Below are 18,673 nucleotides of genomic sequence, written 5' to 3' on the forward strand. Positions count from 1 at the left end.
CCATGTCATAATATATCATAAATGCTGACATATCGTGCCATAACCTGTCATAATATGGTCATAACACTGTCATGACCCATAAATATTTACACCTGTTGTGACATATATTGCGTTAATTTATGGCTGGTTATGACACCTACATAGGAGAGTCAAAACCCACATTTATTCAAATTAGTTTTTTTTCCCTGCCAAGAAGTTTCCTTTAGTTTGAAAGCATTTTTCTTAAATCTTTTGTTGTTGTTGGGCCTATCACGTACATGCCCTTGTGTCAGTCATCAGTCAAAAAGAGGATGTCTTGTCCTGCTCCTGAAATCTGCTCCTGCATTCAGCCTAGTCATCAGCAACAGAGCATTGGGGTAGGTGCATGTATGACATCAATGTATGCGCAATTACAATGATAATTTAATTACTGTTGACACGTAGGCTATGGTGTAATGGAATGTTTTGCCTTGTTTTGAGGGTTTATGACAGATTATGACATGGTTATGACTGTGTCATAATGTGTTATGACGCTGGGTGTCAGGTAAAGTGTTACCAGTATCTCAAACTCATGCACAGAGAAACACATGCGGAAGGGCTATTGTGTACTTCCCAAACACCCACTCTCAATCTTCCTTGCTCTCTCTCTCTCTCTCTCTCTCTCTCTCTCTCTCTCTCTCTCTCTCTCTCTATGTTGGCTGGAAGCTGTTACCACCAACACACACTCCGGCCTGACATAACATTTACATTCAGAATATAAGCACGCACACACACACAGATGTTCACAACGATGCAATAACACACAGACAATAAAGTTATTTCAGTGTTTAAATATTTTGTTGTGTGATATGCAATAATGCTGCAGCAAGAGCCATAAGGGTTTTCATTAGGATACCATTTGTGTGCCTTATTACTGTTCCATGCCTCTGGTACAAGGCCCTGTGCAAAGCTATTTGATTTGTAGAAATGTGGAAATGCACTCTCATTTGCACATTGTGTGTGTGTGTGTGTGTGTGTGTGTATGTGTTATGTTGCTGCGAATTTACTGTTGTTTTGTCTTGGATGAGTAACATGTTTGTAACTCTCAAGTCTCTTGCTCCAAATGTATTAGTTGTGCAATTGTCTTGTGGTTCAAGTGGAAGCTCTTGAAGTTGTTACCATGGATACCAAACAATGAGCTGGAATCTAGAATAGAACATAGAAAGAGAGAGAGTTGGATATTGCAAAAGGTTGAACCAAATGGACAAGTGCCACATATACAGGATACAACCTATATTTTATTTATTTGATGTACACCTCAGGCCTCATACATATTTGGGCTTATAACGTTACAATAAATAACAGTTTTGTGTTCCCTTCAACTGGCACATTTAACTTTTATTTTTCTTTAGTTTATTAAAAATGTTGTATGACAGCTGAATTGTGTATACAATTTCAAACAAACAAACAATAACACATATATAAATCAATACATTCTGACAGTTAATGTTACAAATTAGGCTACACAAGTACTATGATAAAATATGTACTGTTTTCAGTTGCGTTAATATAAACGTTAGATTGTGCTGCTTTGATGTTCAAAATGCCCACACATAACTGTCTTACTATTGGCTCTCATTAAGTTGCTATGCTAGTTGCTAGGTGGTTATAGGGTCCATGGTGAACAGCTGGAGTTCAATGATGTCACAGTTCTATACAATTCATGGGTTGCACCTCCGTCACTCGGTCGCGTTGTTGCCATTGTTATCAACATTCTACAGATGCCGCAGCATATTGATGTCTGATTGATGGTTAATGCTCAGTCTTTCTGAACAGGGGCTAATGACTGTTTCGTCAAAATTACACTATAATGGCCTGGAAATATGATGACATTGCTAAAGTAGACAAATAATTAGTAGAAAACAACATTGGCATCATTATGATGTTGACAAGTTTACTTTAGAGAGATGGCAATGTTGCCATGAGCTAGAAAAGTTTGTCTGAAATACCTAGCAAAAATGTTGGCGCTCTCCCCTCAGTCTTAGCTAACTAGCTAAAGTTATAATGCATCTAAAGTCAATCTGGCGACATCACAATGATGACAAAGCTTGTCCTACTAATTATTGACCTCCTTCTGAATTGCCATCATGTTTCCGAGCCACAGTAATGCCTTTTTGATCAAATCTTCATCAGCTATTGAGACTGCATTGAGTAGTATGCTCAGCTGGGCATCAGTACTAAAATGAACGTTTAAAACAATATTGTGACGAAACGTGTCACCCATTAATAGATGCGGTAAAGAGGTCAATGGAACGCGACCAAAACAATGGAAATGCCTTGGAAGCGCTTGGGGGAAAGATGCCGTGGGGGATAGATCCTGAATCACCTCATTGCCCCCCAGCAAAATTAACCTACATTTAGGCTAGTGTTTATATGTGTATTTCACACTATGTTGGAGTAAAATACTTGTATTGATGTCAACCTCAATACATGTTCATGTCATCATCACCAATCAGCTGCATTACAGTTAAAAACTACTTTGACTACCACCACCGATTTGTCTAGGCTAGTTATGCTACCAGCTTAGACGAACAGGAGTTAGCATTTAGCAGTCACTTCTTCTAAACCTGAAAACAACTTCTAAATGTTATGCAGTGAAAACAGCCCAAAATATCAAAATCAGACTTTAGTAACCACATTGTGGGCCTGTTACAATACATAAATCATGACGGATTTGATGAATATCCACTTTGCTAGATCAGATATGTTGAATGTGCGGCAATCCGGCGTCCTTCTTCTATCCCGCATGGTCTACATTCCATTGACCTCTTTATAGTCTTGTAATGTTATGAGCTGCACATTTGAACACAAACAGTTAAATTCATAACTTTACCGTAACGTTGTAGTAAATGTGTATCAGGCCTCAGAAACACAGGCCTGTATTTACTCAAAGTAATCTCGGATAACAAACAAAATGTCATTATTGAACTGTAAGAGATCTATTTCAATAATGCAGTTTCATTTTTGGCTTTGTTTAACTCCGTAAACATTATTTAGGTGGGCATAGAAATATCTAAAAGAATATCCTCAGTTAGATTAGTCTAGCAGGCAGTACAATCCATTTTAGAAAGGTGTTTAGATCATTACTAATAGTGTCTTACTCTAACATAAAGCTGTCCCAACAGCAGAGCTTTCTTTTCAGCACCATGGAGTGAATCCTTACCACCGCTACACCTGGCTATCAGCGGAGCCTTGTCTGGCAGCGAAATAGTTCATCCAGCCTCATTTACTGCCTTTTAAAAACGCATAGCTGATATGGCTGACTTGCTTAAACAAATGTGGTTTCTACTGACAATTGAGATGTACAAACTATGGCATAAGGGGACGACGAGCAGATAAGAGGCAATCCGTAATTTCGATTAAGACATTAATGAGCGAGCTAGGACGGACGTAGTCAATATAACTATTTGTTCAGCACTTTTGAAATGTACAGCGACCGAATTCAGAACATGGGCCGTTCTTACAGTATTCTCCCTGTACACCAAGTCAGAACCGTGGGATAAATAAAGGGGGCATATAAGCAGACAATGAAATCTCTTACAATATTCAATTATTAAATTTCACTAAAACAGGCTATAGGCTACATGTGCACCACCAAGTCAGAACAGTAAGCTAAGTTATGAGGGTGAAAGGGACCAAATTATTAGGGTGAGGCACATGGGCTACTAACAGCTTACTACACAACACACACTTAGTATTACTTTCTTTGCTACAGTATGCATATCTCCCTGGCATATTACATCATTTATGCAGCAGCATACAATACATTTTTGGACTCACCTTGTTGTGCTGTGCTCACTTGAACAGGAAGGTGGCACGGCGGTCCTTGTGGGTGTCACGCCCTGGCTCTGGGGACACTTGTATGTTGAGCCAGGGTGTGCATTTCATTTGTTTATCTAGTATGTGTAGTTCTATGTTGGCCTGAGTGGCTCCCAATCAGAGGCAACGAGTGTCAGCTGTCGTTGGTTGTCTCTGATTGGGAGCCATATTTAAACTGTCTGTTTCCCATTTGTGTTTGTGGGATCTTGTTTCTAGTCTGTTTCTGTTAGACCGTGAACTGTCACGTATCGTTTGTTGTTTTTGATCGTGTCTCTAATTAAAGAGTATGTTTGCCTGCAACGCTGCGCCTTGGTCCTCCTCTCTCACCGACGATCGTGACAGAAGATCCCACCAAGACTGGACCAAGCAGCAAGTCCAGGAGCCAGCGCCTGAGAGATCTCTAGCGGATCTCCTTCGCCTCCTCGACTGGGTCAAGCCATGTGAGGAAGAGAGGGGCTTGACGTGGAGGCAGAAGGGCGAAAGGCTGGCGAGGAGCATGGAGACCTGGTCCACGGGTAGGAGTGAAGCCCATAAATTTTTTAGGGGGGGCTAACGCCGTGGACGACGGGGCAGCAGGAGGCCGCCAGGTTACGGGAGTCACTGGTCACCAGGGGGAAGGAGGATGTAGAGGCACGGCGAGAGGTACTGGCGTGTGTTGCCAGTCCGGTCCGGCCTGTTCCTGATCCCCACGTAGGGCCAGTGGTGTGTGTTCCCAGTACGGTCCGGCCTGTTCCTGCCACTCGCACCAAGTCAGTGGTGCGCTTCCTCAGCCCGGCACGGCCCGTTCCTGCTCCCCGCACCAAGTCAGTGGTGCGCTTCGTCAGCCCGGTCCGGCCCGCTCCTGCTCCCAGCACCAAGTCAGTGGTGCGTTTCATCAGCCCGGCGCGGCCCGTTCCTGCTCCCCGCACCAAGTCAGTGGTGCGCGTCGTCAGCCCGGTCCGGCCCATTCCTGCTCCCCGCACCAAGTCAGTGGTGCGTTTTTGTCAGCCCAGCTCGGCCCGTTCCTGCTCCCGCACCAAGTCGGTGGTGCGCTTCGTCAGCCCGGCACGGCCCGTTCCTGCTCCCCGCACCAAGTCAGTGGTGCGCTTCGTCAGCCCGCTCCGGCCCGCTCCTGCTCCCCGCACCAAGTCAGTGGTGCGTTTCGTCAGCCCGGCGCGGCCCGCTCCTACTCCCCACACCAAGCCAGTGGTGTGCGTCGTCAGTCCGGCACGGCCCGTGCCTGTTCCACCGGTGGCTGGTCTGGCACCGGTCAGGTGCTTCACGCCGGAGCTAGAGCAATCCGCTCCACCAGTGTGCAGTCCAGCTCCGGCCAGCGGAGCCAGACCGGACCAGGGGTACTTTGGGGGGTTGGAGAGGGAGCGGGGATCAGGCCCGGAGCCGGATCCGCCGCCTAAGCGGAGTGCCCACCCGGTCCCTCCCCTGTGGTGTTTGGTGGGCGCGGTCGGAGTCCGCGCCTTTAGGGGGGGGTACTGTCACGCCCTGGCTCTGGGGACACTTGTATGTTGAGCCAGGGTGTGCATTTCATTTGTTTATCTAGTATGTGTATTTCTATGTTGGCCTGAGTGGCTCCCAATCAGAGGCAACGAGTGTCAGCTGTCGTTGGTTGTCTCTGATTGGGAGCCATATTTAAACTGTCTGTTTCCCATTTGTGTTTGTGGGATCTTGTTTCTAGTCTGTTTCTGTTAGACCGTGAACTGTCACGTATCGTTTGTTGTTTTTGATCGTGTCTCTAATTAAAGAGTATGTTTGCCTGCAACGCTGCACCTTGGTCCTCCTCTCTCACCGACGATCGTGACAGTGGGCATATTTTGTCATCAAACTTTATCATCAAAGTCTGGCATTCTCTGGATTTATGGTGCTTTCAAGACAACTGGGAACTCTGAAAAAAACAAGGTCGAATCATGACGTCAGTGATCTTTAGGTCGGAGCTCTAGAAAGAGGCCCGAGTTCCCGACTTTGAATTCCGAGTTGGATGACCGTTCAAAATGTATTTTCCCAGTCAAAGCTCGTTTATGTCCCGAGTTCCCAGTTGTCTTGAACTCACTGAAGTCTGAGATTTCCCAGTTCCGAGTTTCCAGTTGTTTTGAACGCGGCAGAAGTCATGCTGGATTGACAGCATGGCCAATGTATTCAACGTTTTCTGGCCCATGGTGTCGAATGTTAATCCTTTTAAGCTAGGAAAAGAGACCCTTAAACCCAGACTTGGACCACACACCCACCCCACTGAATAGCAGGCTAGTGATTGCTTTGCAACGCTTGCAGTTAGCCACTGATTCCTTCAAAACCACTCATTGTTGAATTTGCGATTTCCAACTTGTTGTGTAATGTTTATGTCCAATGGACTATGAGCACCGATACGTTTTATCTATAATTTCTCTTCATATGACAGGGATTGAAAAGGATTTGCCAGTAGATTGTCGACGTGATTCATGATGATGACTGCTTGTCTAGTTTGCTAGCTAAGATTTTTAAAGTATGATGTTGACATGATCAGTCCAATCAAAGCTACGGTTGATATAACGTGATTTGACGTAATTTTATCTGTGGCCAATGACCTTGAGCCTTCTTGAATGGGCACTTCTAATGTAACTCTATAGTAGCACCCAAGGGGCTTGAGTTTTCTAGCTCTCCCGTAGATTTTTGCAGTGACGAAGTGTCCTCATGAGTGACAGAACACTGAGCCAATCACAGCGCAACTAGAGAACATTATCAAACCCTACACTCCGTATTTTCCGCTGGCTGCCCCACCACCACAGAATGCACTGAGCTAGGCTGAAACACCTGCATTTTGGAACTACCTTACTCAAGAAAGCAAAAAATAGATAATGTTTGTATGCGGCTTTATTAACTCAATGTTGTTGTTTTTTACATTGTTTGCAAACTGATATGTGACACGTATTAATGCCAAAATAATATGCAAAACAGGCAACAACAAAAAATATATATATACAGTGGGGAGAACAAGTATTTGATACACTGCCGATTTTGCAGGTTTTCCTACTTACAAAGCATGTAGAGGTCTGTAATTTTTATCATAGGTACACTTCAACTGTGAGAGACAAAAATCCAGAAAATCATATTGTATGATTTTTAAGTAATTAATTTGCCTTTTATTGCATGACATAAGTATTTGATACATCAGAAAAGCAGAACTTAATATTTGGTACAGAAACCTTTTTTTGCAATTACAGAGATCATACGTTTCCTGTAGGTCTTGACCAGATTTGCACACACTGCAGCAGGGATTTTGGCCCACTCCTCCATACAGACCTTCTCCAGATCCTTCAGGTTTCGGGGCTGTCGCTGGGCAATACGGACTTTCAGCTCCCTCCAAAGATTTTCTATTGGGTTCAGGTCTGGAGACTGGCTAGGCCACTCCAGGACCTTGAGATGCTTCTTACGGAGCCACTCCTTAGTTGCCCTGGCTGTGTGTTTCGGGTCGTTGTCATGCTTGAAGACCCAGCCACGACCCATCTTCAATGCTCTTACTGAGGGAAGGAGGTTGTTGGCCAAGATCTCGCGATACATGGCCCCATCCATCCTCCCCTCAATACGGTGCAGTCGTCCTGTCCCCTTTGAAGAAAAGCATCTCCAAAGAAAGATTTTTCCACCTCCATTCTTCACGTTTGGGATGGTGTTCTTGGGGTTGTACTCATCCTTCTTCTTCCTCCAAACACGGCGAGTGGAGTTTAGACCAAAAAGCTCTATTTTTGTCTCATCAGACCACATGACCTTCTCCCATTCCTCCTCTGGATCATCCAGATGGTCATTGGCAAACTTCAGACGGGCCTGGACCTGCGCTGGCTTGAGCAGGGGGACCTTGCGTGCGCTGCAGGATTTTAATCCATGATGGCATAGTGTGTTACTAATGGTTTTCTTTGAGACTGTGGTCCCAGCTCTCTTCAGGTCATTGACCAGGTCCTGCCGTGTAGTTCTGGGCTGATCCCTCACCTTCCTCATGATCATTGATGCCCCACAAGGTGAGATCTTGCATGGAGCCCCAGACCGAGGGTGATTGACCGTCATCTTGAACTTCTTCCATTTTCTAATAATTGTGCCAACAGTTGTTGCCTTCTCACCAAGCTGCTTGCCTATTGTCCTGTAGCCCATCCCAGCCTTGTGCAGATCTATAATTTTATCCCTGATGTCCTTACACAGCTCTCTGGTCTTGGCCATTGTGGAGAGGTTGTAGTCTGTTTGATTGAGTGTGTGGACAGGTGTCTTTTATACAGGTAACGAGTTCAAACAGGTGCAGTTAATACAGGTAATGAGTGGAGAACAGGAGGGCTTCTTAAAGAAAAACTAACAGGTCTGTGAGAGCTGGAATTCTTACTGGTTGGTAGGTGATCAAATACTTATGTCATGCAATAAAATGCAAATTAATTACTTAAAAATCATACAGTGATTTTCTGGATTTTTTTTTTAGATTCCGTCTCTCACAGTTGAAGTGTACCTATGATAAAAATTACAGACCTCTACATGCTTTGTAAGTAGGAAAACCTGCAAAATCGGCAGTGTATCAAATACTTGTTCTCCCCACTGTATATATATTTTTAATATATATTTTTTAGGTAAACAGGTGGGGCTCTGCCCTGAATGATGGGTCGCCACTGTTCCTAATGTACTAAAATCGCCAGGACGGTACATGGTCACTTTCTGAGAGTGTATGACGTACAGTATTTGGTGCATTGAATCATATATTTTTTTCCAACAAATGGTATGCAGTTGTCCTGTTTTTTGGACCTGGGTTTAAACTGTACAGTAAAACAGAGCCTCCTACTCAATCAACTGTGTTTGTATTTGGCCAAATTATAAAATCTCTGGTTCTCCACCCCTACAATATTAGCAGGTATGTTTTGGTTGTGTTAGGTTGTTCAGTGAGCTCACTTGGGCGTGCATAACTTGGTCCTGTGAACAGGTCTTCTATAATCAACTTTCAAGATCTTGGTACTAAAAGTAAGCATCTAAAGCCTGAAATAACTGTATGGCTGGTTGCACTGAATAGCACTTTTGTCCTTGTTTTGAAAATATGTTATTTTTGTCAAGATATGTTACTCAGGGCCATGAGCTGTTATGTAGCATTTAAGAGAGCCAGGTGACACTAAGTTTTAAAATAATTGCTCTGAAATGACTCATATTCTCCAATATATAAATCCATATGAGAATTGACTGTATGTGACTCTGTCTCTACATTCATGGAATATTTTGGCCTGTGTGAGTCATTAGCACACATATAGACTTAAATAATATGTTATGAAATCGAGGTTATTCTATCCAGGCAATTTCTGACACTAGGTAATGGAGCTTACAATCTTCACTGTAGAAATATGTTCACCTAAAGCCGGGTGTACACTACACGACTTTCAAAATCCTAACATCGCTGAGCCTCTCACATTAAATGACCTTCTTCAAGGTAGTTTTGTCTTGACAACGTAGTGTTGCTCACAATAAATGAAGTGGCACAGACGGAGGTCACACACTACAAGGTTCTTGACATGGTCTTGAGGATTCTCGATACCAAGCTGTCTCGCGAAAACGATGTGATGATGTGATTAGATTTAAGGTAGCTACAATGAGCTGTGGCTCAAAGCAGCCACATAAACGTTTTCAGTCAGACCTTCACACTTGCCATACAGAGTTGAAATATCTAGGCAACATTTTGAATTGAATTACATTGCTTGTAAACTTCAGAGCTGTAATGATTTGACACTTTGGCTTAGTTTAAAGGCAATTACAAACGCATACTATGTGACCTTCTTCTCTGGCGAGCTCTCATTAAATATTGCTGATCACCGTTCTCAAAACTTGTCGTTGCACATCTCACACTACAAGAGCATTGCAGATTTTGTGCCGATACAATCAAACATGTTTGAAAATATCGGGACATCTGGGACTGCTCAAATATGAGATCGGTAGTCCTTTGACCAGAGTCTCTGACCAGCTCACATTAAATGGGCGTCAGTGACGGCCACGCGCTCCGACTAGACAACAACATGGGGATTTTGTCTCTGATCTCAAAAACTTGTCTGTAACAGCTAATCGTTTAGTGTACACCCGGTTTAAAGGCTTCACCAGGGTGTAATCCTTAGCTGTTAGAAAATATCCTTTCCACCGTTCCAGCTGTGTGAGATTGAGATTGAGGAGAATGTTTAAAATTTTTAGATAATGAAAGAGCGTCTGGATAAGAGTGTCTGCTAAATGACTAAAATGTCAAATGTAATAAAAATGTATGGAAAACAAGGTGGATCTTTGGTGATGCTGATTTCATCTAATGTTGTTCAAATATAATATGGAAATAATGGTCTATGGTACTTAGGATTTTGTCTGCTTTGAGTCACACTGTGGCAGGGACGTTCAAGGTCATTCTAAACGGGGCCTGTGTAGTTTGATGCATTCTCATCAGTCTGCTCAGGCTCACAACCTTGGATTGCATTAAAGTATACCTCTCGTCTTTTTTCATACATAGTTTTGCAATGCAGCCACAAAAACCTACAAGCCAATGAGAATGTTTTAGTGCTGACAATGGCAGTGACACTTCCTCTTTCCATATTTAATCCTTTTCGACCATGGAAACCCATTTCATGAAGCTCCCGACGAACAGTTATTGTGCTGACGTTGCTTCCAGAGGCAGTTTGGAACTCGGTAGTCCCGTTCTGTGAGCTTGTGTGGCCTACCACTTCGCGGCTGAGCCGTTGTTGCTCTTAGACATTTCCACTTCACAAAAACAGCACTTACAGTTGACCGGGGCAGCTCTAGCAGGGCAGAAATTTGATGAACTGACTTGTTGGAAAGGTGACATCCTATGATGGTGCCTCGTTGAAAGTCACTGAGTAAGGCCATTCTACTGCCAATGCTTGTCTATGGAGATTGCATGGCTGTGTGCTCGAATAAATACACCTGTCAGCAACGGGTGTGGCTGATGTTGCCGAATCCACTAATTTGAAGGGGTGTCCACATAGTATATATATTGTATTATACTTGTTTTTTTTGTGGGGGGGGGGGGAGGGTCAGGGGTGGTAGATCAGCTTTAATATTGCAGATAGATTGTGGCCGTAATAATTTCCAATCTCCCATATATATTTTTTGTAAATATAAAATATATATACAGTGCATCCGGAAGGTATTCAGATCCCTTCCCTTTTTCCACATTTGGTTACGTTACAGCCTTATTCTAAAATGGATTAAATACATTTTTTCCCTCAACAATCTACACACAATACCCCATATTGACAAAGCGAAAACAGGTTTTTATAAATGTTTGCCAATTTATTTCAAATCAAAAACAGTAATACCTTATTTACATAAGTATTCAGACCAAAGGAATTGTCCGTAGAGCTCCGAGACAGGATTGCGTCGAGGCACAGATCTGGGGAAAGGTCTGCAGTATTGAAGGTCTCCAAGAACACAGTGGCCTCCATCATTCTTAAATGGAAGAAGTTTAGAACTACCAAGACTCTTCCTAGCTGGCCGCCCGGCCAAACTGAGCAATCGAAGGAGAAGGGTCTTGGTCAGGGAGGTGACCAAGAACCCGATGGTCACTCTGACAGAGCTCCAGAGTTCTTCTGTGGAGATGGGAGAAACTTCCAGAAATCCAACCATCTCTGCAGCACTCCACCAATCAGGCCTTTATGGTAGAGTGGCCAGACGGAAGCCACTCAGTAAAAGGCACATGATAGCCCACTTGGCCTTTGCCGAAAAAGGCACCTAAAGGACTCTCAGATCATGAGAAACAAGATTCTCTGGTCCATTGAAACCAAGATTGAACTCATTGACCTGAATACCAAGCGTCACGTCTGGAGGAAACTTGGCATCATCCCTACGGTGAAGCATGGTGGTGGCAGCATGATGCTGTGGGAATGTTTTTCAGCGGCAGGGACTGGGAGAATAGTCAGGATCGAGGGAAAGATGAACGGAGCAAAGTACAGAGAGATCCTTGATGAAAACCTGCTCCAAAGCACTCAGGATCTCAGACTGGGGTGAAGGTTTACCTTCCAACAGGACAACGACCCTAAGCACACAGCCAAGACAATGCAGGAGTGGCTTCGGGACAAGTCTCTGAATGTCCTTAAGTGGCCCAGCCAGAGCTCGGACTTGAACCCGATCAAACATCTTGGGAGAGACCTAAAAATAGCTGTGCAGCAACGCTCCCCATCCAACCTGACAGAGCTTGAGAGGATCTGCAGAGAAGAATGGGAGAAACTCCCCAAATACAGGTGTGCCAAAGAAATACAGCGTCACACCTGTATTCACTAGAAGTTGACGGGTTAACCATCAAGTCAGCTAGAGGCTAGCAGAGGGAAGAGCAGTCTACTGACTGACCAGGGTCAACTACACCACCGTTTCTCTCAAATAAAAAGCCTGCCACGGTAAAATTATGATTAAAAGCATCACTTATCCCATTCTTCTCAGTTATGATGCCAAAGTCAGACAGAACTTGCTTAGGCAGGGAAGAAGAGGAATTTGTACGCTTCAGTGCATTTACTGTTTTCCAAAAATTAGAAGGATTGCCAGCAGAATCATAGACAGAGCTTAAAAAGTAGATTTGATTTAGCTTTCTTAATCAAGATAGTACATCTGTTTCTCAATTGTCTGAAAGATTGCCAGTCCACTACAGAGTCAGTTTTCCATGCTTTGGCCCAAGCCTGATTTCTCATCTGAATGAGCTCAGATAACTCTGAAGAAAACCAAGGGTCTGATCTATCTTTGACTCTGAATTGTTTAAAAGGGGCGTGTTTATCAGCCAGAGGAATAAGTATGGAGGATTAATTTTCTAGAGCCAACTCAGGGTCAGGAATACAGGAGACAGTGGCTAAATGTCATGTAAAACCCTTGAGCAGAAAACGTACAGTATTTATTTAGGGGGCAGTAATTAAACAAGGATTAGTATTTTGCTGTTTCCTATCTCTAATACATACTATGGGACAATAATCACTGAGCTCATATGAGAATACTCCACTAGACAAATATTTATGGGGGTTATTAATAAGAATTAAATCAATTAATGAAGATTTACCAGGGTTTTTCACATTTAGCCGTGTGGGTTTTGAGATCATTTGAGTCAGATTAAAATCAATGCATATACTCTTAAATTAATCTGAGGCCGGGGATAGCCAATCCAAATTCAAATTCCCTAAAATGACCAACTCTGAGGACAGAAAAGGTGTTAAACATCAGATATAGTACCAATAGCATCCGCCATGGCAGCAGGGACAGTTATATTTTTGTGATAATCTACCTCTACCTCATATTGCACAATGTTTCCAATACAGTATAAATCTAAGGTGTAAACTGTTCTAAACAATGATTTTTTTTAGATGAAAATTACAGTCGAGACTTTCATGAGTATTTGTGTGTGTGTGTGTGTGTGTGTGTGTTCATGCATGTATCTGGGGTCCTCTGTAGCTCAGCTGGTAGAGCATGGCGCTTGTAACGCCAAGGTAGTGGGTTGATCCCCGGGACCACCCATACACAAAAATGTATGCACGCATGACTGTAAGTCGCTTTGGATAAAAGCGTCTGCTAAATGGCATATTATTTTATATTATGTATCTATGTATGTATACAACCTAAATAAGGGGTTGCTTTTAGGGTCTGTTATTTTTACTTCATTGATTGATATGTATCAACTCACATTAAAATATGTAGCACTTCTTAGAGAAATGACTAGGAGCCGAAATGTGTTAGACAGCAGGATGAAAAGAAAAAGGAGAGAAAAGAGAGGGTACAGAGGAGAGGGGAGGATGACAGAGAGAAAGAGACGAGAGGAGGGGGAGTACACCACTGGAATTATGTAAAAGAGTGTGTGGGAGGAAGAACAGATGAGAAGGAGAGTGAGTATTTATAGTACCTTAAGTATTACAAAGGTTACCATTGCTCTACTGGGAAACTGAGGAAAATGTCAGATATTGAGTGTCAGATATTGAGGGGGGAATAAAGCATGTTGGTGTAACCATAGAAATATAATTGGTAGAAAATAGCTTGTTTGTTTACAGTCTGGCAACCATCTTGGTGGGGTGGTTTGAGATATTTAATTTACCATTGCTTTAACTAACAAAGTCGATGACCTTATGTTATAGGTTGTATAATAGTAGAGTAGAGGCAGTGCTATTCATATATAATTGATCATATGATTATATAGGCATCCCCCCCAGTTGGCTAGCCAACTGAAGCTCCCTCAGTCGCTTGGCTCGATGTAGATGGGGGCAGAAAAGCGTTGACTCAGATGATAATTCTCATCTGCCCATATGCCAAAGAGTACTTTCATTTAGTCTGCCCGTCAGTTGGTGGTTATTTTCCATGTTCACGTAATTTTGCTGGTGGCCTACTTTCGTAACTGCTTCTGAATGTAGACATATATGATGTGGACATATGGCTAGCATTTCTTTATTTTGTAGCTTTGTGATTTCTTCATCGTTTAGCTTGGCCGCACCCCTTCAAACCTTTGGCACGACTAGGGAATAGAGGAGAGAGCCAGGCCATAGGCGTGATATGTGCGAACTAAGCACAGCAAAATGTTCAGATAGTATGTAGAACAAGCATGCCTCTCTGACGTTTAGAATTAGTAGTCACATCAGCTCTATTCTTGACTATTATATCTACAACATTCCACAACATTTGCCTGTTGAACATGGCCCAGACTAAACCTGCACCCAACTGATGAACAAAACAATAAGGCACTACCATGCACTGGCTCACCTGGAGATATAGAATGGTAGTGAAAATCATGTTACAGTATTTTCAACTTCTCAGAACAAAAGTTTTGTTTGTGTTTGTATTTTTTGTTTAGACTATTCTTGCACTTTTCCCCATGGTCAGAGTGGATATTGAGTTACAGTTTCAGACTGGACTTTTTAAGGTTCTTGGGTTCCTTCTCTCTCTCTCTCACAGAGCACACTCGCGCTCGCAGGAAGAGCATTGCCACTGCGAGACAGCCAAGCATGGAAACCCCTCCCACTGCCCCCCCACAACCCTTCAGACAACAAGTAAGTACGGGAACATGCTATATTACCTGTTTCCGTTATTATCGTGTCATTTCCACTTATTCCGAGCCGTACAGTAAAGTTCTACCCACCCATATTAGCTTCCCTTCCTGCTCTCTATCATTATTCTCCCTCATCTCCATGTTCTCTTTTGTCCAGAGTAGAATCAATAATAGTAATAGATAGTAGTTTAACAGTAATGGTACTAATTTACCGATTCCAAATTAAAAGTACAGCATAGCAGTTACACCAGTTCAGCCTCAGAACAGTACTCCTACCAATTGAGTTTTCGAGTCTTCAAATAGGCTTTACTATCCATCTTAGTGACTGAATTGGCATAGCCCACTGAAACAACATCATTGAATGGACATTGTTGCTTTTTCTGTAGCCCAATAGCCTCCTCCAGTGGTCATCTGAAGGAAACAAAAAACAAACATTTCAAAAGTGGGTTCCTTGCCTCTTCTCCTTACCTCCATCAGTACCATAACCATCACCACCACCAACAATAACATGGACACGTGCTAACACTGATTTTGCAGATAGCACCTATTTTGAAGAAGGATTTAATGCACTGATTGTAAGTCGCTCTGGAGCGTCTTACAAGAGCTTCTGCTAAATGACTCCATTTTTTATGGAATGGACATCCCCACCTGTGTAATGGTCTCCTCTCCTGTCCCCAACAGAGCTTCCTCAGTCGAAAGTTGAAGGGCTCCATCAAGAGGACAAAGAGCCAGCCCAAACTGGATCGAACCAGCAGCTTCCGCCACATGATTCTACCCCGTTTCCGTAGTGCTGATCAGGAGAGGTAGCTAACACTTTCCCAAAAGTTTGCATGTGTGACGTACACTTGTGGTCCCTATTCTACAGTCTGTAAAGCTTTATTTTACACTCCTATTCTTGTCTTTTACCTGGTCTTTTCCAATATGTAAAATATATTGTAACAGTGGTTACTTTTTGTGCCAAATTATATTTAGTAGTGCTTGTTTCAAAGCACCGTTTCCCTTAACTCTCTCTCTCTCTCTCTCTCTCCTGTCTCTCTCTGTCTCTCTCTCTCTCTCTCTCTCTCTCTCTCTATTTCTCTCTCTAGGACCCGTCTAATGCAGAGCTTCAAGGAGTCCCACTCTCATGAGTCCCTGCTCTCCCCTAGCAGTGCAGCAGAGGCTCTGGACCTCACGCTGGATGAAGATGCTGTCATCAAACCTGTCCACTCCAGCATATTGGGCCAGGAGTACTGCTTTGAGGTGTGTGCACTGCTGCCAGAAGAATAGAGGATAGTATCGTTCCTATCTTTCCTAATCTAAAACAGTTATTACAACTCTGTCTTCCCAGTTGATGTGTCATGGTGACAACAATTGATCAACTGTTACACACTAACAAGCAACAAACTATATAATTGATGAATTCACTTCTATGTGTCTGTTTGACTGCAGGTGACCACCATTTCAGGGACAAAATGCTTTGCCTGCCGCTCGGCCGCTGAGAGAGACAAATGGATTGAGAATCTACAGAGAGCTGTCAAGCCCAACAAGGTGAACAAATACTGAAGAATAAGGACTCTGCCTGCAGTCCACACTCAAAATGCCTTTTATGGAATAAAAACTGTAAGATCATCTCCATTAATTTCAGCACTCTTCACCTCTCGCTCTCTCTCCAATGCTCCCATTTTAGGACAACAGTCGAAGGGTGGACAATGTGCTTAAGCTGTGGATCATTGAGGCCAGGGACCTTCCGCCTAAGAAGCGGTACTATTGCGAGCTGTGTCTGGATGACATGCTGTATGCGCGCACCACCAGCAAGCCGCGCACGGACACCGTCTTCTGGGGCGAGCACTTTGAGTTCAACAACTTGCCTGCCATTCGTAGCCTACGCCTGCACCTTTACAAGGAGACAGACAAAAAGAGACGCAAAGTGTGTGTGTGTGTGTGTGTGTGTGTGTGTCTGTCTATGGTGGTTCTATTTCTCTTTGTCTATCTTTGTGTTTGCAGAGTTACTCAAATATTCCTTTCTATTCTATTCTCCATTCTGTTCTCTAACCTAGGAGAAGAGCACGTACCTCGGCCTAGTCACTATCCCCATATCGAGCATCACAGGCAGGCAGTTTGTGGAGCAGTGGTACCCGGTGATCCAGCCCAGTGCTTTGGCTAAGGGTGGCGGTGTAGGCGGTGGCAAGGTCATCAATGCCTCAATCCGTCTCAAGTCCCGCTACCAGACCATGAGTATCCTGCCCATGGAGCTGTACAAGGAGTTTGCCGAGTACATCACCAATAACTACCGTACGCTGTGTGCCGTGCTGGAGCCTCTGCTCAGTGTCAAAAGCAAAGAGGAGGTGGCGTTCGCGCTGGTGCACATTCTCCAGAGCACAGGCAAGGCCAAGGTAGGAAGGAAGGCACTAAAGCAGGGGTGGCCAAGCACTCCTGTTGGAGAGTAACCCCTTTCTGATTTATTTTTATTTTTATGAGGCCTGTAGCATCTTTCCTGGCCGCTGGGTCTGCTGTACAATGTGTTTGTGTTGTTTGTTTGAGGAGCATGTTGTTTTTACAGGACTTCCTTTCAGACATGGCGATGTGCGAGGTGGATAGATTCATGGACAGACAGCATCTGATCTTTCGAGAGAACACCCTTGCTACTAAAGCCATAGAGGAGTACCTCAAATTGATAGGGCACCGGTACCTCAAGGATGCCATAGGTAAAACTCTAGATTATTTCATTGTATACCAATACCAGTGTAGAATTACCTGAAATGATCAAATCCAGACATGGTTTCAAATGCTATTGAAAATCGATCAAATACTTTGAGTGTTTACTTGTGCTTTTTTATTGAACAGGCAAGCTCAATCAAGCACAGCTAAAGTATTTGAAATGATGAGTGACAATGATGTTGATCAGAAGACTATGATGACAATGGTGATGATGATGAAGAAGAAGAAGATACTGATGGGGATTAATGAACCGTTGTCTCGTTCACAGGGGAGTTCATTCGAGCATTATACGAGTCAGAGGAGAATTGTGAAGTGGATCCCATGCGCACTCCACCGTCTGTCCTCGCCGACCACCAAGCCAATCTTCGCATGTGCTGTGAGCTGGCACTCTGCAAGATTGTCAACTCTCATTGGTCAGAACTTTTTCCACATGACTATGCCATTGTACAAATGTGTCAGTAACACAGCATCCTTTCTAGTATGGTGAAACAAAAAGAAACATTTGCAATGGAAAATAAAGTACTATTCTGTCCTTCTATCCTACCCTTTTATTATAGTGTGTTTCCGCGGGAGCTGAAGGATGTCTTTGCCTCATGGAGGGTCAGATGTGCCGAGCGGGGAAGGGAGGACATCGCAGACCGCCTCATCAGCTCCTCCCTCTTTCTACGCTTCCTGTGTCCCGCCATCATGTCGCCCTCTCTCTTCAACCTCACCCAGGAGTACCCCGGAGAGCGGACATCCCGCACTCTTACCCTCATCGCCAAGGTGGTGCAGAACCTGGCCAGCTTCTCCAAGTCAGTCACTACCTTCTCTCTCATGTAACCTTCCCTTTCATTTATCATTCCCTTTCATATATCATTCCCTTTCATGTAACATTCCCTTTCATTTATCATTCCCTTTCATGTAACCTTCCCTTCCTTTTCATTTATCATTCCCTTTCATTTATCATTCCCTTTCATGTAACCTTCCCTTTCATTTATCATTCCCTTTCATGTATCATTCCCTTTCATGTAACATTCCCTTTCATGTATCATTCCCTTTCATGTAACATTCCCTTTCATTTATCATTCCCTTTCATGTAACCTTCCCTTCCTTTTCATTTATCATTCCCTTTCATTTATCATTCCCTTTCATGTAACCTTCCCTTTCATTTATCAT

General features: G+C 43.4%; 1 protein-coding gene across 5 annotated transcripts in view; it reads left to right on the plus strand.

Annotated features, from left to right (window-relative positions):
* The window catches only part of LOC121571972 (ras/Rap GTPase-activating protein SynGAP), a 91,829-nt gene that overhangs the window by 50,947 nt on the left and 22,209 nt on the right, over window positions 1–18,673 (plus strand). For all 5 annotated transcript variants that reach the window (XM_041883785.1, XM_041883786.1, XM_041883788.2 and 2 more), the window contains 9 exons: window positions 14,725–14,819; window positions 15,500–15,621; window positions 15,904–16,057; window positions 16,247–16,345; window positions 16,485–16,724; window positions 16,855–17,190; window positions 17,358–17,502; window positions 17,784–17,928; window positions 18,073–18,309. In XM_041883785.1, coding sequence (XP_041739719.1) covers window positions 14,725–14,819; window positions 15,500–15,621; window positions 15,904–16,057; window positions 16,247–16,345; window positions 16,485–16,724; window positions 16,855–17,190; window positions 17,358–17,502; window positions 17,784–17,928; window positions 18,073–18,309 — 1,573 coding nt within the window. The remainder of the gene's footprint in view (window positions 1–14,724; window positions 14,820–15,499; window positions 15,622–15,903; window positions 16,058–16,246; window positions 16,346–16,484; window positions 16,725–16,854; window positions 17,191–17,357; window positions 17,503–17,783; window positions 17,929–18,072; window positions 18,310–18,673) is intronic.

This window comes from Coregonus clupeaformis, chromosome 8 (assembly GCF_020615455.1).
Source record: "Coregonus clupeaformis isolate EN_2021a chromosome 8, ASM2061545v1, whole genome shotgun sequence".
NCBI classification, from domain to species: domain Eukaryota; kingdom Metazoa; phylum Chordata; class Actinopteri; order Salmoniformes; family Salmonidae; genus Coregonus; species Coregonus clupeaformis.